Source organism: Piliocolobus tephrosceles, chromosome 18 (genome assembly GCF_002776525.5).
Source record: "Piliocolobus tephrosceles isolate RC106 chromosome 18, ASM277652v3, whole genome shotgun sequence".
NCBI classification, from domain to species: Eukaryota; Metazoa; Chordata; class Mammalia; order Primates; family Cercopithecidae; genus Piliocolobus; species Piliocolobus tephrosceles.
This window is the reverse complement of record NC_045451.1, coordinates 48,101,036-48,125,823: the sequence shown is the minus strand read 5'-3', so window position 1 is coordinate 48,125,823 and position 24,788 is coordinate 48,101,036. Positions and strand designations below refer to the sequence as shown.

Sequence of the window (24,788 nt, the reverse complement as noted above, 5' to 3'; positions counted from 1 at the left end):
AGAAGAAAGATCCTCCAAGCAGGCTTTTCACATCTCATACTCATTTCGGAAAAAATATTTCTCCTGCAATGCAGGTGAAGAGGAAAAAAATAACAACTTTTACCCTATTCAAAATCTTTTCTCCCAGGCCTACTTGAAATTAAGAGTCCTGGAATTCTCAGGAGTCACCAAGATGGTGTAATAGAAGTTTCTAGCATTTGTTCCCTCACAGAAACATGAACTTGAATAACCATCCATGCACAAAAATACCTTCACAACAACTAAGGAATCCAAGTAAGTGATTACAGCACCTGAGTGGAGCACAGAAATAAGAAAAGACTCAATGAGGAAGGTAGAAAAGACGGTTTCACATTATGTTTGTCAACTCTTCCTCAAATCCATGCAGCACAACTTAGAGAAAGAAGTTCTCCACATGGTTGAAGGAGAGTGAAGTAAGCACTCAACTTCAACTTCACTTTGGACCCTAGCAACAGGCCCACCATTACACTCCAGGCACCAAATATTTGAAGCAGTTGAAGATAACTTGTTAGCAGCTTAAAATAATTTGTTACAACTATAAGGTAGTTTATGTAAGTCCTATGGTAACCACAAATAAAAAAAATCTGTAAGTAAATATGCAAAAGATGAAGAAAAAGTAATTAAAACATACAACTACACAAACATCATCAAATCACAAAGGAAGAGACCAAGAAAGGAAGAAATTGAAAAATATTCATGCAGCAATTAGTAAAATGGCAATAGTAAGTCCTTATCTATCAATAGTTACTTTAAACATAGATGGATCAAATTCTCCAATCAAAAGTCAGAGTGGCTGAATGAATTTAAAACAGAAAAACAAGAACTAACTATATGTTGCCTACAAAAGTATCACATCAGCTATAAGTGGACACATAGGCTGAAAGTGAAAGGATAGAAAAATATATTCCATGCAAATGGTAACCAAAAGGGATCAGGGATGGTTATATTTACATCAAACATAATAGAGTGCTTGTTAAAAATTGTCACAAGAGGCAATGAAGGTCATTATATAATGATAAAGAAGTTAATTCATCAAGAAGATATAACAATGGTAAATATATATGTACCCCAAAACAGAGCACTTAAATATATAAAGCCAATGTTAATAGAACTGAAAGGATAAACAAGCAGCAACATGTTAACAGCAGAGAACTTCAATATATCGCTTTCAATAGTAAAAGATTGTCCAGACAGAAAATGAATAAGGAAACAGCAGACTTGAACAACAATAGAAACTGAATGAACCTAATGAACATATACAAAACTTACCATCCAACAGCAGCAGAAGACATACTACTCACGTGAACTGGGAAGAATTTTCATGACAGATCATATGTTAGGCCACAAAACAAGTTCTAACAGATTTTTAAAAACTGAAATCATATGAAATATCCTTACAGAGCACACTGGTATGAAACTAGAAATCAGTAATAGAAGAAAAATTGAAAAAAATTACAAATATGTTAAAATAAAAAACTCACTCCTGAGCAAAGAAAAAATCAAACGGGAAATCCAGAAATATCTTAAGCACAACAAACTGGAAACAAACATATCAGAGCTTATAGAATATAGCAAAAGGAGTTCAAACAGGGAAGTGTACAGCAATAAATGTCACATTAAGGAAAAAGAGCCAGGTGTGGTGGCTCATGCTTGTAATCCCAGCTACTTGGGTAGCTGAAGAGGAAGGATCATTTGAGGCTAGGAATTTGAAACAAGACTGGGTAACATAGATTCTGCCTCTAAAAAAATATATATAAAAAGTAAAAAAAAAAAAAAAAATTCCTCAGGCATGGTGGCATGCACCTGTAGTCCCAGCTACTCAGAAGACTGAGGTGGGAGGATAGCTTGAACCCAGGAGTTCAAGACTGCGGTGAGCTATGATCATGCTGCTTGCTGCATTCCAGCATGAGTGACAGAGGGAGAGCCTGTTTCCTGTTTCTAAAAACAATAATAATATTAATTAATTTTTAAAAGAAGAGAAAAAGATCTCAAATAACCTAGCTTTATACCTCAAAGAACTAGAAAAAGAAGAACAAATTATGGTCAAAGTTAACAGACAGAAGGAAATAATAAGGATCAGAACAGAAATAAATAAGGCAGAGACTAGAAAAACAAAAAAGATCAATGAAACCAAGTTATTTGTTTTTTGAAAAGATGTACAAAATTGACAAAACTTTACCTAGACCAAGAAATAGAGAGAGAGGAATCAAATAAATAAAATTATAAGTAAATGAAGAGATATTGTAAATGATATCACAGAAATACAAAGAATCATAAGAAACTACTATGAACAATTATATATGCCAACAAATCTGATAACACAAAAGAAATGCATAAATTCCTAGTAATGTGCAGCATACCAAGACTGAATCATAAAAAGCAGGACATATGAACAGATCAATAGTGAGTAGGGGATCAAATCAGTAATCAAAAACCTCCCAATAAAGAAAGTCCCAGGACCTGAAGGCTTCACTGGTAAATTCTACCAAACATTCCAAGAAGAATTAACAATAACCCTTCTCAAACTCCTTCCATTCCCACCCCCTGCCCCCCAAAAAAGAAATTACTGGGTAGGAGGGAACACTTCCAAGTTTGTGCCAGCATTACCGTGACACCAAAGCCAGATAAGGACGCTACAAAAAAAGTTTACAGCAAATTTCTCTGATGAACATAGATGAAAAACTCAACAAAAACTAGCAAACAAAATTTAAAAGCACATTAAAGGGATTATACCCTATAGTCAAGTGGGTTTTATCCCCAGGATGCAAGGATGTTTCAACATACACAAATCAATAAATGAGATTCACCACATTAGCAGATTGAAGGATAAAAAATAATATAATCATCTCAATAGATTCAGAAAAAGAATGTGACAAAAGTCAACGTCTATTCATGACTAAAACTCTTAACGAATAAGTATAGAAGAAATGTACGTCAATATAATAAAAGCCATATGCAATAAGCCCACATCTAATGTCATACTCAGTGGTGAGAAAATGAAAACTTTTCTTTTAAAATCAAGAATACGACAAGGATGTCCACTCTTGTCACTTTTATTCAATATGGTACTAGAAGTCCTAGTCATAGTAATAAAAGGTTAGAAAAAGATAAGCCATCTAAACTTGAAAAAATAAATAAAATTTTCTTTGTTTACAATTGAAATGATCTTATAGACAGAAAATCCTAAAGACCCCACCAAAACAATGTTAGAACTAATACACAAATCCGGTAAAGTTGCAGGATAAAAAAATCAAGATACAAAATCAGCTGTATGTTTATACATAACAATGAACTATACAAAAAAGAATAAGAAGACAACATCATTTAAAATGCATCAAAAATAAAATAAAATAGAAAAATAATTCAGCCAAGATGATAAAAAATCTATACAAAGATCTATATAATGAAAGCTATAAAAATGAAAGAATAATCTCTAACAAATACACCAAGAACACAGAGAAGGGATCATCTCTTTTACAAATGGTATTTGGAAACTGGATATCCAAATGTGGAATAAATAAATTGGCCTTTGTATCACACCTTATACAAAAATAAATTCAAAAGGGATTAAAGACTTAAATGTATGTGTATGTGTATATAGATACATACATACATACACACGTATGTATATATGTGTATATATGTAGGAGTGTGTGTGTGTATATATATATTTATATGTATAGGATTACATAAACTAAAAATCTTCCTTACAGTAAACAATGAATAGACAACCCATAGAATGGAAGGAATTATTTGCAAACCATACATAATAAAGGGTCAATGTCCAAAATATATAAAGAACTCAAAAAATTTAATAGCAATAAAACAAATAACCTGATTTAAAAATGGGCTGCTATGTTTAAACGTCTGTGTCTTCTTAAACTTTTTCATTGAAACTTAATCCCCAGTGCAATAGTGTTGGGATGTGAGGCCTTTGGGAGGCTACACTCTCATAAATGGGATTAGTGCCCTTATAGAAGAGGTCTAAGGGGGCTTGCTTGTCTCTTTGGTCCTTCCACCAAGAAAGAAGTCACCATCTACATGGAACAGTTCCTTATCAGACGCTAAATATACTGGTACCTTGCTTTTGGGCTTCCTGGGTTCCATAACTATGGGTAATAAGTTTCTATTACTTTTAAATAATCCAACAGACTAAGTCATAGGCAAAACACATGAATGGGCATTTCCCAAAAGAAGATCTAAAAATGGCTAACAGGTATATGAAAAAATGTCGAACATCACTAGTCATCAGAGAAATAAAATTCAAAACCACAATGAGATATCACCTCACACCTGTTAGGATCACTGTTATAAAAAAGTCAAAGATAAAAAGTATCGGCAAGGATGTGAAGAAAAGGGAAGTCTTGTATACTACTGGTGAAAATGTAAATCAACCCATCCATTATAGAAAACAATATGGTGGTTCCCCCAGAAATTGAAAATAGAACTGCCAAGTGATCCAGCAATTCCATTTCTGGGAACACATCCAGAGGAAATGAAATCATTATCTCAAAGAGATATCTGCACTCCTCTGTTCATTGCAGCCTTATTCACAATAGCCAGGATATGGGGACAACTAGGCCAGGTACAGTGGCTCACACCTGTAATCCCAGCGCTTCAGGAGGCTGAGGCAGGTGGATCACCAGAGGTCAGGAGTTCGAGACCAGCCTGGCCAACATGGTGAAATCCCATCTCTGTTAAAATTATGAAAATTGGCCAGGTGTGGTGGCAGGTACCTGTAATCCCAGCTACTTGGGAGGATGAGACATGAGAATCACTTGAATCCGGGAGGCAGAGTTTGAAATGAGCCAAGATTGTGCCACTGCCCTCTAGCCTGGGCAACAGAGCAAGACTGTCTCAAAAAAAAAAAAAAAAAGATATGGGGACAATATAAGTGTCCAGTGATGAATGAATAAAGAAAATATGACATAAATATATCAATACTTAATTTTATATGCGTATACATATATATTTCATGTTATTACACACATATAATGAAATAATATTCAGCACTGAAAAAAGAGGAAATCCTGTCATTCTCAACAACATGTATGAACCTGGGGAATATTATGGTTAAGTGAAATAAACCTGACATAGAAAGACTAGCATAATCTCACCTGTATGTGGAAATTGAAAAAGTCAAACTCATAGAAGCTGAGAGTAGAATACAATGGTGGTTCCAGTGGCTGGAGGGTGAGGAAAATGAGGAGATGTTGGTCAAAGGGTACAAAGTTTTTTTTTTTTTTTTTGAGACGGAGTCTTGCTCTGTCGCCGGAGCTGGAGTGCAGTGGCCTGATCTCAGCTCACTGCAAGCTCCGCCTCCCGGGTTTACTCCATTCTCCTGCCTCAGCCTCCGGAGTAGCTGGGACTACAGGCGCCCGCCACCACGCCCGGCTAGTTTTTTGTATTTTTAGTAGAGACGGGGTTTCAGCGTGTTAGCCAGGATGGTCTCGATCTCCTGACCTCGTGATCCGCCCGTCTCGGCCTCCCAAAGTGCTGGGATTACAGGCTTGAGCCACCGCGCCTGGCCACAAAGTTTTACTTATGTAGTATGAATAAGTTCTAGAGATCAAATGTATAGCATAGTGACTGCAGATAATTCTGTATTGTATGCTTAAAATTCATTAATAGAGCAAATCACAAGTGTTACCACATGTACCCACAAATGGTTACTATATGTGGTGATGGATATGCTAATTAGCTTGATTGCAGTAATAATTTCATAATGTAGATTTATATGAAAACACGTTGTACACCTAACATATATACAATCTATTTTTTGAGACAGGATCTCTTTTTATTGCCCAGGCTGGATTGGAGTGCTGAAATCACAGCTCACTATAGCCTCAAAGTCCTGGGTTTAAGTGATCGATCCTCCTGCCTTAGCCTCCCAATTAGCCAGGACTACAGGTGCGGACCACTACACCCAGCTTTTTTTTTTTTTTTTTTTTTTTTTGGTTGAGACAGGGTCTCATCATGTTGCCCAGTCTACTCTTCAACTCCTGGCCCCCAGCAATCATCCCATCTTGGTGTCCCACAATTCTGGGACTACAGGCACGAGCAATTGCACCTGGCTACAATTTTCGTTTACCAAGTATGCCTCAATAAAGCTAGCAAAACAAGAAAATATCCTAGACAACCTTCATTACTGCAGTTCTCAGTGTGGTGACTCACACCTGTAATCCCAACAATTTGACACGCTGAGGCTGGAGGATCACTTGTGGCTAGGAGTTCGTGACAACCCAGCCAACATAGATCCTATCACTATATAAAATTTAAAAAATTAGTTATGCATAGTAGTGTGTGTCTGTAGTCTCAGCTAGTCAAGGAGGCTGAAGGAGGAGGCTCACTTGAGCCCATGACTTTGATGTTGCAGGGAGCTATTATTATGCTACTGCACACCAGCCTGGGTGACAGAGTGAGACAATGCCTCTTTAAAAAAAAAAAATTAAAAGTGTCCCATCCTTGGAAAATTCTTAAATTATGGTATATTTGAATAATTACATTTCATAATTAAACTTTTGTGATGAAATACTGCCATTTGATTCTGTGTGCATCCTTATTTAACCTAATTCAGAGATAGCATTGAAAGCCTATGCACCAATCCTCTTCTAACTTGAGGCCTATGCTAAGTACCTCTATGACCCTTACCCTAATGAAAGGCCTGTTCTTATTTGCTGGGAATGAATGTTTGAAATGTTAAATCAACTTTGAATAGATGTTCATAAATGGTGATAACACTCAGGGACATGTCCCTCAAGGCAGCCCATTTATCGAAGTCCTAATATCTTTCTTGAAATATGTAATAGCAGTTGCAAATAAAACCTAGAAGGAACAGAAATTTAAAAATATTTTGATTCAGATGCTAAAAACACTATTCTACTATATTACAATTAACTATGTAAAATGCTATAATCGTTCATAAGCGTCATAAATGTCTTGGACCCAGTTTTCCAATGTGACTACTCTGTTTCTAGATGGAAACTGGATTTTGAATATACAGAGGTACAGAACATTTTCTAGAATATTGGTGATAACAATATTTCACTTGAAAATGTATTCTTAAAAATATTTTTATATTTCAGAAAGACAAAGAGTATTTCCTTAGAATTTGTTTATGAACACAGAATCACTGTCCCTTGATAGTGATAAGATGCAAACTTTAAAGAATCGATATTAGTCTTGATCCATCTTAACTAAGCACTAAAAAATCACAACTTCCATCAATTCAATTCACATATTAAATATATTGCTCACAACAGAAACAAACATGCAAAGGATGGACTAGAAAATGGCCATATTGAACTTTATAAACTAATGACCTAATATTACTTATCAAGTAAATAATTATGGGGAATATATTTCTTACAAATGTTGTTTTCTATGAATCTAGACTTGTTTTCTTATGCTTATATAATGTTATACTTTTCACTGTGGTTTTACTACCATTATTTTAGCAAATGGTTAAAACAGATTTTCCAGTAACTTTTTGATAAATTGGTTGACTGCTATAAAGAGATGAAAGGAATTGTCATTGTTACACAGCAGAGGGCAAAGTAAAATGCTGGAAGTCAAACATGCATTTCCTAAAAACTGGTCTATTTCTGTAAATTTAATGGATGATGAGTGGCTTATCCAACAGACAAGACAAATGCTAAGGGCCCAGGGAAAGCAAACAACAACAAAAAAAAAATTCAAGAAACCCAAAGTATCAAAATGTCATCACAGAAAAAAATCAGTGCTTGTTAAACCATCTTCAACTTGAGTCATGGGAAAGATTTGTTACTATTATTATCTTTTACCTTGAATTCAGAGAGACGGAAGGAAGAAACTAGCCAGGCAAATAGAGCAAAGAGTCCTCAGCAGTATTTCTGCTCTAAAAGAGCAGCCTGGAAGATCACGCTGCAGACATAGATAAGGAAGCAAGTTCCAGCACGAACAGGGAGCCTCCTGTGTAATTAGCAAGTTTCACATGCATACAGTGGGTCCCAGTAAGCACTGTGGGCCCTAGTGAACACATTTCTTTCCACATCCTTTTCTGGATAAGGCAGCTAGAAGCTTGCATGAAGGTGGTGCCTGCAGCTACACCGATAGAAAGAACTACCTTGGGCCAGTCACATCAACCATGGCCAGGCACATCACCTAAGCTGGAGCGGAGTAGCATAGTAATAGCTCCCTGCAACCTCAAAGTCATGGGCTCAAGCAAGCCTCCTGCTTCAGCCTCATGGACTAGCTGGGATTACAGGTACACTCTACCATGCACAACTAATTTTTAAAATTTTGCCTACCTGCCTCCCACTTAGCACATGCACAGTGGGGGAAAAGATAAGCAACATGGACTAACTTAGGCTAAGGACCAGCCAAAAAGGTTGGGGTGAGGACTGCCAGAGAGTCACACCCTATGCAAATGACACACCTAGTCCTAATAGGTTTTTTTACGCCCTATGTAGATGAAATACTCCCTCCCCACTAACTTGCTTATAAAAACCCTTGCATTTCCCTGAAGAATGGCAACCCTTTTTCTGGGACTCCTCTCTGCAGCAGAGAGCTGTTCTCTTTCTTTTGCCTATTAAATTTCTGCTCTAACCTCACCCTTGGTATGTCCACATTCTTGGTTTCCTCGGCAGTGAGACAAAGAATTTCAGTGTCACCCCAGACAATGAGGCCATTTCAGAATTATCTATGGTTGTGGAGTGGGGGAATTGTGGCACAAGGTAAATTTTTCATAACTTACCACTTCTGAAGGCCTTAATTCATTTGTGTATTGGGGAACATTGATAGTGTTTTCAGTGGAAGTATTACAGTGTAAGTCCAGTAGGACTGGAATTCATCAGTAATACAGAAAATAATAGATTAAATTATTTCCATAAATTAGAAGTAGAAATGACCTCTACCATCCAAAAAGTATAGTAATACTTCCATATAAAAGTAATTTAACCACAGCATCTTTTGATGGACTGACCAATAAAATCAGCCTCTAGAGCAATAACAGCACATTATTGATCCAGTGACAAACTTAACCACCTGCAGAAAGCTCAATGATCAAGTTTTATAAAGGGCATGGTTTCCTCTCTTCCATCTGTAGGTTATAAAAAAAAATGACAAGCAAACTCTTGGGAATACCTTACCGAAAATCTCATGGACAAATATACTTGTCTACTTGACTTTCTGAAGAAAAAAAATGGTACTTTAAAAAGTCCTACAACTGGCCGGGCACGGTGGCTCAAGCCTGTAATCCCAGCACTTTGGGAGGCCGAGACGGGCGGATCATGAGGTCAGGAGATCGAGACCATCCTGGCTAACACGGTGAAACCCCATCTCCACTAAAAAATACAAAAAACTAGCCGGGCGAGGTGGCGGGCGTCTGTAGTCCCAGCTACTGGGTGGCTGAGGCAGGAGAATGGCGGGAACCTGGGAGGCGGAGCTTGCAGTGAGCTGAGATCCGGCCACTGCACTCCAGCCTGGGCAACAGAGCGAGACTCCGTCTCAAAAAAAAAAAAAAAAGTCCTACAACTATAAGGCCAAATACTGGCCATTCCTGAGTATCACTAACCTTCTAAGATAAACATATAAGTTATCCAAAAATCTGAAATTTTAAAAGCAACCACAAGCAAACTAATTTGCAAAACTCATCTTGCAAATTCAATAATGTATAATACTAAAGTTTTCTTACATTTTCTTTTTTAGTATCAGAGTCTTCAGAAATAAATTACCTTTCCAACTTGGATCTGAAGTAACATAAAGTTAGAAAAATTGAAGAAGTTAATTAATCAAAAAAATTTAACAATAAATTGTTGTTTTGCTCTATTATTTCAGACTATGTTTCATAAGTATGTAAGTTTATCTCCTTAACTAAGCCATAAAATAGTTCAAATTAAGAGAAAAAATAACAGAAAGTAATTTTAAAACATGGGGAATCTGACCATGTCTTCTTTTCTCAGTCCCAAGTATCCTTCCTCTCTAATTACAACAATGTTTCCTTTCTAAGGTATTCAATAAAAAGGATTTCTAACTATTCAGTTTGTATTATACATACACCTGCAAACCTCTGGTTCTTGAAATGGTAGAGAATTTGCAATCCTCAAAATTAAGATTCCCATTAATTACAATTATTTGTTTTGGCTGCATTACATGGAAGAAAATGTCACCAAGCAATCTATTGTCACCAAGCAATCTGATTGTTTTCCATTAATTGAGTACTTAGTAAATGGATTATGCTGAATCAGAACTTTACATGAGTTCCATCATTTAATCCTCACAACAATCCCACGAATAGATTACCATGATCACTGTCACGATCTCCGTGTAACAGATGAGAGAGCTAAGCTTCAGAGAGGTTGTGTATTTTGCCAACTACGTACAAGAGACAGGACTCACCTGCTATTGTGGTTTCAAAGTCTATCACTTTAACCACTGTTTTATAGCCACTCCTAGTTATCAGTATTGAAAAAAGATACTGTTTCATCCATAAAGAGCTGGGATATTAACCTCACAGCATAGGTTAATTATTCTAAAATGTTTATACTGTTCCCTGGTGTGAAGTTCTTTATAAGTGTAAAATGCTCTTACCAGTTTGTGGTGACCTTTCTGAATACAAGGGTCAGTCAAGCACTCTGTACCTTGTCTCAGGTTACAAAGTTCCACAAGAACAAGTCTGACTACGGAGCAACAACACAGAGCTCCGCCTTTAAAAAATTAACAGGCCATCTGTTCCATTCTAGCAAAACTGATGACTAAAATGATGGCTTTGTGACTATGCTGTAATATTTTAGCAGCCAGTCAGCAAATGCGTTGGACTTCCACTTTTAATGAAATTTATGAGAGGAATGTAAATAACTGCCTCTCCCTAAAGGAACAAGACATCTTATTGTAAGAAGAAATTCACCAGCAGAGAAGCCATTCTTGGTCTAAGATTTGAAGCTAATGTGCAAGCTGAAATAAAGCCATCACATAACATTGGCAAATCACGAGTAGAAACAATCATTTTATAAAGCAAACAAACAAAAATAAGCTAATCAAAAGATTCATCAACCAAAATTATACAATTTTAACCTAAATTCACTAGTGTAATAAAAAAATGATTAGGGTTCCTAAATATCAGTAGTTTGAAAATGTAACTGGGTGCTTTGGTATATTGTGCTCCTTTTCAGACACTGAGCTTTTGAGCAAACAATACCTAATGTAATCACAATCACACGAATTCTTAAAATCACCTTTCTCCACCTTTTGTTTTTAAAATGAATTTAGAGAACAGAAATAATGCCTGTATTTACTAGAATAAATATATGAACACCATAGTTTTTGCCAAATATCAAACTGTACATTCCTAAAAGAATTTGCCCTTGAGGTCAAACTTCTGACATTTTCTCTTGTGAATATCCTGGAGATCACGGATAAAGAATAAATTAGAAATAATTTCCTAGTGAAATTTGTTTCTCTTACTATATTTGAGAAAATTTGTATCACAAACCCTCTGCAATATATATAACTGGATAATTAAGGTATAGAAAATTTATTTGTAAAACATAAAATTAAAATTAAATTGAACAGATCCTATACATTCAAATTAAAAACCCATATGTCCTGATTCATAAACATATAGAACACCGAACTCCAGCAAGGCCTCTATCTGAGGAAAAGAAATCTAGGCTCTATGCATATCTCCAATTCAAGGAGCAGCTCTCTGTCTTTTTCTGTTTTATATATTGAATGCCTTTGCATTTAGGACTTTAAAAAGTATGCAACCACTGTCACATTTGAGCCCAAGTGGAATATAATGTGATGACTTACATTAGCTATGACTTTGATAATTTTCTAGATGTGTTACAAAATTGAAATGCTCAGACACTAATTTTCTTTTCTATTAAAATTAATTTTTTAACCCACTTGTCCATGAAAAAGGATTAACAGTGTATATCATTGTACTACTGCAGAGGAAATAATTAATTTGCAGAGATATGTAAGGAAACAGTCTTGCAAAGATAAAGACATTTTTCAACTACATATTTATTTATCCAGCAAATAACTATTGAATGCATAGGCACCATAATTACCCCTGAATACTACCCAATATGGTTCTACAGCACTAATGCGACTGAACATATCAAATTATTGGAATTATCTATTGGTAATCGTTTGATTAGTTTCAGAGCAACTCTGAAAAAGGCTTTAATCAGGACTCAACAAGAAAATTCACAGATAAAAAGTTCTTGTCTAGCAACAATGAGTTAGACAAAAGACAGACATACTGGCCTGCCTAAACAACTTTGTAATCACTGTATCTCTCAAAATTTTTTGCTTGGGAACACTAACTACTCATCTATCTATAGACAGAGTATCTATCTGACCTTTCAACATCTGTTAAAGACCAAAAGAATTCCTGTGCCTAAATGATGTTTCCAAAAGCAAAACCAGGAAACTGCCAGATTTGCACAATCACCCCCAAATCCCCATGCTCCCTAGTGGAGGATTATCATGTTTTCTTTGAGTTCCTATCAATCCTGCAGTACTGCTTGTTTTGCTATGACTCTGGGAATATTAGCATTACTCCAATGAACATTTGTAAAAAAGCACTGCCCACATTTTCTTTTTCTCCCTTCTTCTCTATCATGTTTTCCCTCAGTCTTCACACCCATTCATCTACTCTTGCCTTTTTTACCTAGTTGAGATGGGTGATCTAGTCCAGTCAGGAGGATCTGGGTTGATTTTTAAATAGGATTAAGTTTGTTAGATAAAATATAAGACACCTAATTCAGTTTTAGTTCTAGATAAACATACAATATTGGAGCCAAACGTATTAAAACTATTGTTTATCTGAAATTCAAATATAACTGGTCATCCTGTGTGTGTTAAATCTAGCAACCTTAAAGAGTATATTTATCTAATATGAATGAAAATATTGGTTTGAGTCTGAAGGTAATTTTAACTTTGGATAAAATTGTTATGTCAGGAAAATCTAAGGCTATGCCAAGAGCAGAAGTGATAGGGTAGGTGGAAGCAATTACTGGGGAGTCTGCAGGCAGCTTGAAATCATAGTGCCCATCTAAAGCAAGGCTTTCCAGCATTCTGTATCAACAGCACAGGTATACATACATTTCACATCATAAGCTAGCACATATCCACACTCATAAAATCAAACGGATCATTTCTATTCTCTTCTCTACTTCATTTTTTTAAAGTGATCACAGCCCAGTAAATTAACTTGATGAGTCACAAGTGGATTATGGTATCTAATGGAAAAAAAAAAAAACCCAGTCTAAAGCAGAGGAATGCACTCTGTCCATCCAAAGTTATTTTGTAGTGCTGAGAATTTGATGAGTATGTGGTCAAATTTAAAATAAAAGTAGGCAAATCTGAAGAAGGTATAAAGCAGGCAGGAGTATTTTTAGATAGCTCAAGTCAGTTTTTCAGACAAATAAAAGCAATTTGGAGATTTGAGGCAAATGCATTCAACACAGAGCAAAAGAAATGAAAAGTGAATGTGGTATAGAGGTAGGAAGTCAGTATTCTCCAAAGATAGGGAAATGGTACAAGTGCTAGACCAGAGGCAAAAACAGCTTAAAAGAAGGCAAAGCATTTCACTATATGATATAAAGAAACTAGAGGAGGAAAACATGTGCAGGTAGCAGCATTCTAGGGCACCATCAGATGAATTTGGTATTACATCAGTATACATTAGTAGAATGAAGTGTAATCAAGCAGAAAATAGAATGTGGTTTATGTTAAATTACAATTAATTTTCGTTGGAAACTTGTTTTGCTTTACTGATTATATTTCAAATTCAGATATATTGATTTTCACGAAAGAACTTTATTTTATTATTTTAGCTTTTTATAATGATTAACATCTTTAATCTGGAACTTTATTTTATAGTAATTAAAAGAGCCATCCACTGAGTAAAGTAAACCATTTCAAAAAAGAAATAGTCAAACTGGAGATGTATCCCTAAACTTGTGGGTGCTATTTTTCTGTCACTTCTTTTTATTTTATTTTATTTTACTTTTATTTTTTTAGAGACAGAGACTCACTCTGGCACTCAGGCTGCAGTGCAATGGCATGATCATGGCTCACTGCAGCCTCAAACTCCTGGGCAGGTGATCACCCAACTCCGCCTCCTGAGTATCTAGGACTACAGGCATGCTCCACCACGCTCAGCTAATTTTTTTTTATTTTTATTTTTTGTAGAGATAGCATCCAGCTATGTTGCTCAGGCTGGTCTCAAACTCCTGGTCTCAAGCAATTCTCCCATCTTAGCCTCTGACAGCACTGAGATCACAGGCCATCCACATTCAGCTATGTTATTTCTCATGATCGAATATTTGGCTGCTAAGGAAAAGATTGTCCTAACAGAGAATTCTTATATTAGATGAAAAAATAAGCAGATGGGCAATGAAAAAGAACTTTTTCATACATGTTCACTAATAGTAAAATAAAGAGAATTCCTAAATATTGCATTAAATAAGATAACTCAGCAAAGTCATTGTTTATAGAATTACTTATGACATGAAGAATTACATTAAAATACACAATTACTTTACATGGGAGTGTGGAAAACCTCTTCCTGTCTTGATTTTTCCTAAAGAGTATGTGTAATATGATACATTTATATTTCCTTTGGGCCCTAGGGGAGAACCACAAAGAATGCCACTTTTCTGGTCTAGAGTTCATCGGCATGTTCAAACCCTCCTAGGCTGCTGTTGCAACTCCCCTTGTTAAAGTTTAGCTTTCTTACACACTGCTGGTCAGTGGGGAGCCAGCAATTCTTTTTGAACGCATATCCAAGAATACAGTTGCTGTAGCTGCTCAAAGCAGGCAATCATTAGCCATCTTAGGGAGACAGAGAAAGATGGCGAAGATTTCACTTCATTCTGTTAGGGACTCCAGTAATTTGCATATCCTTCATGTATTTATGCAGGCAAAGTGCAGAATCTGTGAGATGATGACAGTGCACTCTGGATGCAGAATTAGTTTTCTGAATTACTGAATTGCTCGACAACTGGCAAATAAGAAACATATTTTTCAAAGGTACCAAGTAGAGAACTGGCTATGTGGTTTCCTTTATAAAATGTCTCTCAACTGGGAGTGTTTACTGTTCTCACTAGGTGACTTTTGCAAATAGAGGACAAGAAGGCGTTTTGGTTATCACAGTATCTGGGGGTTGGTGATGCTGAAAATTAACATATTATGGGATATTAAAAGGCCTGGAGTACTTGGGACAATGCTGTCTGCCCGCCCCTGAGGCCTATATAGCCCAGTTGAGAGATAACGCTTTAGACTATATCAATGATTAGACACTAATGAATATATCTGACCAAATATATCATGTCTATGTATTATCTATTGATAAGAAAAAGCACAGAAAGATAGAAATTTCCTGTTCCAAATTCCAAATTCTCAAAAGAAGCAACTAGGTTACCGACTCAGTTTCTTTCGGAATTCACCCGTAACCAAGAAACTCAAATACAGCCGAGGAAAGTGTTCACTGTGAGAGGACATTCCCAGGAAATTGAGGGTGGGGGGAAAATGGGGAGAAGAAGAGATAAATGGATAAAAATAGGTAAAAGCTGGCTCTTATCATAAGACAACTAAGTCTGCTGCTCATAAATCTAGCGAATAATATTTTCAAATTTATGAGAAAATCATGAATGAAGACATGGGTGGGTGTTATCCATAGGTCACTAAGGAGCATAGTAGACACAAAAAAAGAAGTAAGCTTTTGATTACCTGGTTAATAGGTGGGAAAAGCAATTTAGAACATCTGTTACCCCCAAAACCACTCCATATTAAAAGAAAAAACCCATCTTTCTAGTCACCACATTATTATAATATCTATAATTTTTGAAGTTCGAAGCAATTATCATATAAAACTTTACCTATATTATTTATGGCCCTAAAAACAACCTTACAAAATAATTAGTTTTCTGAATTACTGAATTGCTCGACAACTGGCAAATAAGAAACATATTTTTCACACATGTAGAACTTACACTATGGGATTTAAACTCAAGTCTAGCTGGCATCAAAGCTGGCCCATTCTGTCTCCACAATCTCATGCCCGTCTCCTATGTCTTACATCTCCTTGCTGTTTGGACTAACGGAGGCAAGATGGTGCACTTCCGGGTTCTTCTTCACCACCAACTCTTCCCGTGTGTGCGAGAATGCAGCTGACGCCCGGGAAGGTGCAGATTAATCAGGCATGCACCAGGTGATGTCAATCCGAGGAGACCAAGATTTACCTGGTGGCACCTGCGGAGCGCCCCCCCCTCCCCCAACATGCCCGTGCCCCGCCTATTGCCCTTCCACTCCTAGAAAAGTCGCTCCCAGCAGATGCGCCCGGGGGCGGGCTTTCTCAGCCCCCACTCTTGTCGGGACTGTATTAGAAACTCCACCACCACCCCCCCACCAGCTCCGGTCCCTGAAGCTAGATGACCAAAGAATAAATTTGCAGTTTTGCTTTTAGCCTTGCCTACTAGCTGGTTCTTTTGTGCCCACTCTGGTGGTCTTAGAAAAACAAATCACTTGCCATTATCTTCTATGCAAATTCATTACTTATATAGTAATTTATACAGGTGCATACATGCAGACACTTTAAGAAATTTGGTCATTTTAATTTTTTTACACCATCAGAGTAGCAAGGAAAACAAACCTCTTGATCTGAGTGAGAATCACCCGCTAGGAGGCATTAACCAGCTACTTTTTAAAGCCGCATTGGCTCCTTTTCACCACTAGGGAGCACTAAAGTAGTAATTTACCAGGCTGTCATAAAGAGCTAATGAAGTTTCTCCAAAAGGTAAATTGCATTTCAAAGAATATTCACTGGGATATTATAATTTAATATAAAAATTATTGATGATGTGGTGTATGACATTAGCTGATGATAAACTTGCTTGGATAAGCTCTTACGTCACTTTTTTTTGTCTCCACTACCAAGAAGATAGCTTCTGAATCTTACAGATTTGCAGTATTACTCTGGCCACTGCAATGAGCAACTACACCTATATGAGATATAATTCAATTTTAATAAATGACAGTAAGCTATTCTTTTGTTTTAGGATTGCTAGTTGATAAATTTAATTATCATGCTGATTTATTTTTAACTGTTTCCTTCTGAGATGTTGTACACATCTGACAGTGATCTGAATAATATTCAGTAGCTGTAGTTAATATTTAGAAATCACTTGTGTAAAATCTATATATGTTTGTGTGGATATAGGGTGTGTGTGTATGGGTGTAAGTAATAAATAAACCAATGTGAAAAGTAATGTGTTTATATTCCACCTCAAATGTGAGGCAGTATATATATCTATATATCTATATATATATGGTTCTCTATATATATGAGAATATATATAGATAGATCGATCTACATCTTTCTATATTTATATCTATATAGATATATAGAGATATATCTACATATGTATATATAGATATGTATCTATATATCTAATAGACATATATGTATATAGAGAGAGAAAGAGACAGATAGATACATATGTCTATATAGACACAAACAGATATAGAAAGATATAGATCTATTTATCTATAGATAGCTATAGATATATCTAGATATTTTACATTTATATAGAGAGATATAAATCAAAATAACCTAACAAAATTATCTGTAAAATACCTACATTTGAGTGCTATTTTATACTGGTAAACTCTCTAAGGTAAACTAGCTATAAAATACAATTCTAGATCACAGATTTATTGTGTAACAGTGTAAATTATTAATGAGTTCAATATTGGACAAAGTCTACCAAAAATTTGAACTTGGAATACTTCATTTGAAGTTATTTCTATCTCTGTTAGACATTCAGAACAGCAGCTTATTTAAGGCACTCTAGTTTGTAATAATAAAATGGGGAAAAAACAATGGATCTGCAATAAAAAGGCAGGAACTTATATTTGTCTGTTGTGTTATTTTGCCTTAATTTTCTACATTAAAGAATTTGGCTACAGAAATGAAATTAAGTTCTAAGCCTGATAGAGATTTTCTTCGCCCCTTTGCTTCAAAGACAACCTATACTTGCACTTAGATCTGTGGCGAGAAGGGGAAAAATTCAAAAGAATAAAAAGAAGTGAAAGAGACTCAAACACACGGTATTTGTATATTCTATGAGTGAATCATGCCTAGAGAGCATTTTTTTTTCTGAGAAATGTATGTAATTCTCAGTTTTTCTTTTAATAACATTAATTTATTTTAAAATATACTCTAACATTTTTAAATATTTTGAATAGATATAGTTCGCCTTTTTTGGAAAATAAAGATTTTTTTATATGGAGTTTGCTGAGACTTCTTCCTCATCTTGATGACATGGTTCTTAACTTTTAACTGTCAAACACATACCAAACACTATTAGGTGTGATGCCACATTAGGACTTATATAAAAATCAGGGCTGGGTGCGATGGCTCATGCCTGTAATCCCAGCACTTTGGGAGGCCGAGGCAGGCAGATCACCTGAGGTCAGGAGTTTGAGACCAGCCTGACCAACATGGTGAAACCCCGTCTCTACTAAAAATACAAAAAAAAAATTAACCAGGCATGGTGGTGAATGCCTGTAATTCCAGCAATTTGGGAAGCTGAGGCAGGAGAATCACTTGAACCTGGGAGGCGGAGGTTGCAGTGAGCTGAGATCATGCTATTTCACTCCAGTGTGGGCAAAAAGAGTAAAACTCTGTGTCAAAAAATAAAAATAAAAAAAATCAGGCAGGTCCTGTTCTAATTGGGAGGTTAACAGATTGCTCTATGCCAATAGCTCACATTTTCTTTCTATCTTACTCCTGACTTGAGTTAAATTTAGCTACAGATGAAAGACAGAAGCAAGTATGTTAAATGATCATATAAAGTATCAATGACTGCTAGCAACTTAATTGATTCTCCACCTTCTCTTGCTTAATGATATTTGAATTTTATATAAAGATACAGGGGTCAATTGTTTGATCCAAATAGATTGAGTTCTAATTGTAAAACTTGAGGCACTAAGACATAGAAGAAAAATGTGCTTGGGACCAAAGCCTTCCTGGCATGAATCACAAATATATATAGATAAACTCCTATTTTAACACTGTTAAGATCTGCAAACTCTACAAACTCTGTCTTAGACTATAGAATTACATCATATATGTGAGTGAATTGTGGCCTATGCACAAAGAGGTTAAATGAATTGTTCAGAATTCTTGAATTTGACTTTAGTGCTATTTTTCCACACCATGATGGCTGCAAATTTGGTTCATTAGTCCTATTATAAGTTGATAAAAATTCTGGGAATTTTTGTATGACAAACTAGCAGAAACTGGTGCAAGTTAGAATATTCTATTTAGCAATAGAGACAGTGAACCAATAGATATTTATTAAAAGAACTAGGCAAAAAATAATGCTAACTAGAGTTTTAAGGTTAAGTGTCCTAGATATGACAGAATAAGGATTTTCTTTGTTAATCTTCAAAGTAAGGCTGTAGAGATTCTACATGAATATGTTACTATTCTACAGCATATCTCTGGAAAGGAATATTCCATTCATATTAAAAGCATTTAAAAAAAAGAGAGACAATTTTATTTTTTTCCAGAAAATTAATTTGAAATTAGCTTAACAGCTTTAATCGTTGGGAAAAGCAAATGAAATAACTGAAACTCTCACAAATTTCATCTGGCAGGACAGCTCCTAAACACAAGAACTCTGGCCTTTCCTCATGCTTTCTTATAAACCCAAACTGTGGACTTTCAGGGATAGTGACACCTACAGGACGCACCAAAAAAATGCCTGCATGAAAAGTTACTACTATTCCTGTCTACCAACACAGAGGCATCAGAGCGGGCCTAGGAAATTAGATCCGTAATTGTAATTAGGGTAAATGATAGAGCTATGCTAATTTTGCTGCCTGTCCTTCTACATGAAACATGAGTAGTGATTGGACAAAGAAGGAGAGAAATAACACCAATCACAAGTTTACTATATGCCAAGCACTTTACACATAGTAACTCATTCATTTTAGCACACAATGTGTATCATTATCCACCATATAAAGAAAAAGAGTAAATAATTTGCCAAAAGTGGTACAGATACGAAATGAGTGTTAGATTTGAAATTTGAAACTGCGTTAGTCTGGCTTCCAGCCTATTTCCTTTTAGCTATAGCATATGTTCTCCACTCCTGACTTGAATGTAATTATTGGCAGTTATATATATGAGTAATACATGTAAGTTTACAATATCACACTGTGAGTTGTGTGTGTGTATATGTGTTTATGCACAGATATATGCAGACTGTTTTCTCTATTGATAACACTGACTTTCCCTCTTAGTTCCTGGATTTCTACCAGTCAGTCTTATTTTACATGTATCAAGAAAGAGCTCTGAAACTTAACCCTTTGATTAGTCCCTAATTTAAGAAATGTGTCTGAACTCGCTTACCCTGTGATATAATACAATTGGTAAAAGAAAACCAGAAAACAGTGATGTATTCACAGAAGGTGAAGTTTTGGAAGAATTTGAGAAGAGTTACAAACTAGAAGACAAAACGGGATCCCAAGTTATTTTTATAATGTCACATAATTAATTTTGAAGTGACTTTCCAAATTGCTAACCACATCTGCATTCAGATTCTATTTTTTAGTAAAAGGATATATTTTAAGTTCAAACATGAGTGATATTGAATGGTCCTACCTCTTCTCCATTTTGTTCATGTAGATAACCAAAGGTAGACTATAGACAAATATACTGAAAGAAACACATTCAATATACCAGTAAGTTAATACATACACAGATACAAATGCAGAAAAGAGACTTAAGAGTCACTATAATTCAATAACGACTGAAAAAATAATTATGATAGCCTTTACATATTCCTAAAATGTGTCATTTTGTGTGGGATTTTCAAGAGCTCATGAGAAATAATATATATACCCTCCAATTTTAGCTGAAGTCAAATCAGATTGCAATAAAGTTTAAGTTTTATAAATGCCTAGATATTTCAAGGAATGATATACTGCAGATAGAAAAACCAAATGCATTCAAAAGTTAATCCAGTATTAAAGGACCACCATTTCCTGCAGAATGAAAACATAGAAAGATTTGCAAAAAGGCAAAGTAAATAAAATGACCACTAGATCTATTGATAATATTGTTAAGACAATATGATACACTTTAATATGATTAGTTGTATAAGTATGGTTTCTTGGCCATGTAGGAAAAAGGAGAAAAAGAAGGTCAATAAACATAATCATTATGCATGCTCTATAAGCTAATGTTTAAGAATTAGAAAGAAATCTTAAACTTAATGGGAACCATTATAATTGCAATAGTTATCTAGCTAATCCTACCTATGACTAGCCAAATTCAGCATTAGTATTAAGAATTAAAGTCTGGCCCAACAGTCTATGGCCTTAATAGCACTAAACCATTCTATTTCAAATTACATTTTAGTTTTATGCCCCATTAATTGAACACTTTCATCACATTTTAACATTAGACTTAAATTCATTGTAGAGTCATATGCACAGTTTCACTGGCATTGCAAGAAGTTCTATATTTTGTTTCTTTCCTACAATGAATTATTACTGCATAAAAAGGAAATGTTGCCCAATTAGAATTCAATTTAGAGAGATCAGAGGGAAAAAGTTTAGGCCAAAAAGAACCTTCATGGTATTAGGAAAAGGTGACAACACTTTAGATGTGCAAATAAAAACTTGGGAAAAGAGAGGATATTCAAATAAGACAATCTCAAGAGGGATTTTATGAGGTTTCAGATTCTGGATATATTTTCAAAGGTTGTATCCCTACCCCAAAATGCAGAAAATGTCTTCCTAATATTAATTCAAAATTGTGTATACTGGAAACATGTTTATCAATGTATTGCAAGTGTTTAGCATGCATAATGGCAATGGATCAGATTCTCTACATTTCATTTAAGAAAACACGGGGCAAGAGATTTGGATTTAAATCACTGACTCATTTTTCATTTTGATTAAAGGTCTATAATAAATACATTTCAAAGATTACATTATTTTAAATTGCTTTTGGCACCTAAATAGATTTGACTTCCACACTACTATTGACAGTGAAATCACTTGATTTTTTCTTGTTATTTTGGTTTTTGTTTTTATTCATTTAATACAATTGAAATTATGCATCCCTAGCAAAGTTCTTTTACAAAGTCCTATCGAGTTCAGGTAGCTATTTCATGAAAATGCATTATTATAAGATTACACAGTTAGTGATATTAGTAGATCAATATACATTTCTTTTTTTCCTATTACTGTCCAGAGGAATAACCCTGGCTTAGGAGACAGGCAAAATGAGTATGTTCAGTAATGTTAGTCTATATAAAAATATCTCAAGAAGCTAGGCCATTATCATTAGTCATCATAAGAATGTCTCCTGGAATGTGTAAGTCAAAAGAAAGTTTATGTGGCAGATTTATGTAAGGAAACTTACAATAGTGCCTGCCCACAAACCATGCAATTTGGAAACAGCCAAGAAACAAAACCATAGAGGAGGAGGGATAAATACAACATGTATTAGGGGTTATTATGCAACTACAAAGATTCAATATGACCCTGGCAATATAGCAAAAAATAGTTATGAAAAAGAAGCTATTTCTTATGCTCAGTAGCTAATTTTCAAACATAGGTACCTGTATTTGAAACTTTGAGCATTTCACACATTTTTCTGTATCTGAAAAAAAAATGGATCCAGACTGATATTGTATATCAATATAGCTGAAAACAGTTAATATAAAGGTAGCCAAAAGCAAAATTCAATAAGAATTCTCAAAAAGGATATTATTCTCATTGCTGACAAAGTAATTCGGATGTACATTTCGCTCATATAGGTGAAGAATAATTTACTGTTCAATTTTCCTAGACAGGATGAAATATCTATAGTAAGATGATTTTATAAAGTTTTTAAATAAAAAGCTAGATTAAAGTGTCTAGATCAAACTGTATGTATAATTAGAAACTTTAGAAATAATATATTACTCCATTTTGACAAAATATATTTCGATATCTAACAGTTAATTAAATCTGCTTTTTGCAAAATTTATGACAAAAACATCATATACTTCCATTTTTAAACTTTCAAGGGCATTCAATCTATTAAAATAACACATATCTTTTAATAGTCTATCCTAGAAAATTAAGAAATACATACTCTTCAGGATAAATATATTGAATATAAGGTGACATAAGAAAAGTACATAAAATGTTCTTACTCGTTTTATTATTACTATGAACTAGAAAATACCTAAACATATTAATATGATTTGATGGAAAATAAATGTTGACAGTAGTGGTAGTATAAAAGTTCTTATGTTCCAGTCCATAATTCATATGCTATGACTCACTGAATATATTATATTCATAATATAATATATAATATATCTTCCCATTTGTGGGCATTTGATTGGGACTACCACATATTATACATTTTTAAAAGCAACAACATGAAAATTCTAGGGACAGTTTTAAATTATATGAATAGATTAGTGAACATACAACCAAAATAATTACAGTTTAAATGTTGGGCAAGACCATCATGTGGCCTAATTTATGTTGAAGATAGAATATTTACAATTATCAAACCCATTTAAACAAGGATACGTAATATCAAGTCTCAAAATGCATTCTCTTTTTTTTTCTTTTTTAACTTACTGCTTTGTAAGTTCTCTTTTGTCCAGCATGTTTCCGAATTTGTTCTCCATTTGGCCCCGTTTCCACATGCATCGAATAAATAATGTCAAAGAAATCTTCAACCACAGCTACCCGTCGTAAAGACAGCTTCTCATCTACCCCCACGCCATCCTGGAAACAAAACAACAACAAAAACACATAAGATTAATAAATCAATTTATATTTAGTAAATTGATTAAAACAAAATGTTTTTATAACCTCAACAAAATCGTCTACATAGGAAATATCAAAAATTCATGAATGAATATTTCACTATTTTATGCATTGCTTACATACAGAACTTGAAGAAACATGAGAGAAGACATTTGGCATAGTTAATATTGAATAAATCATGCTTGCCCAAAAATTCCATCTTTTAAGTTTTTATGATGACTTATTTGTTGCCATCAGTACAATTTTCTTAAATTATGTTAAAATATATTTTAAGGCCCAGTAATTTTTTATTGTAATAATTAAATTCTAGACATGTATTAATTCATCCAAACAATATTGAGTTGCTGGGTCCTGGAAGCTGTAATTTGAGAAATGAAAAAATGATACAGAGTTATCCTAGGTTATTGTATAACCTAGGAAAGAAAACACATTTACTATGCTATCAGTATTGGTCTAAAGAACAATATATGGTCAAGGTTAAAAACATGAGTGCTACAAATTATCTATGTGAAATTTAGATGTTCTACTTGGAAGCAGCATATTTTGTGCAAATCACTTAAACTTCTCTAAATTTCAGTTTTTCTCTCCTGTAAAATAAAGAGTCCACTACACAGAACTGTTGCAAGAATTAAAGGAAATGATACATTTAAAGGATATAATCCAGAATAAAAAAAAAAAAAGAAAAAACAAAAAAAGGATGTAATCCAATCTTTGTCATATAATGAACACTCAGTAAATGGTGGCTCTCGTCATTTTCAGGACCATGATAAAAAGTATGCAAAGTACTATAGGAATTAAGAGAAAATATCACCTCCTGTTGAAGTAGATTCCAGGAAGAAATATAATTTAACATAGGTTGGAGTTGGAACCAGGCAAAAGCCATTTTGCTGAGAAGTACAACAAAGAACAAAGAGTTTTCATAGATA

General features: G+C 34.7%; 1 protein-coding gene across 10 annotated transcripts in view; it reads right to left on the bottom strand.

The window, feature by feature from the left end:
• Positions 1–24,788, bottom strand: part of NOL4 (nucleolar protein 4) — a 407,984-nt gene that overhangs the window by 298,753 nt on the left and 84,443 nt on the right. For 7 of the 10 annotated variants that reach the window (XM_023207730.1, XM_023207721.1, XM_023207725.1 and 4 more), the window contains exon 2: positions 23,671–23,820. Coding sequence is in view for 6 of the 10 variants with exons in the window: in XM_023207721.1 (XP_023063489.1) it covers positions 23,671–23,820 (150 nt within the window). In the remaining 4 variants the exon portion in view is untranslated. Of the gene's footprint in view, positions 1–22,652; positions 22,694–23,670; positions 23,821–24,788 lie in introns of all 10 variants that reach the window. The other 3 variants (XM_023207729.1, XM_023207727.2, XM_023207728.2) reach the window with 1 other exon arrangement.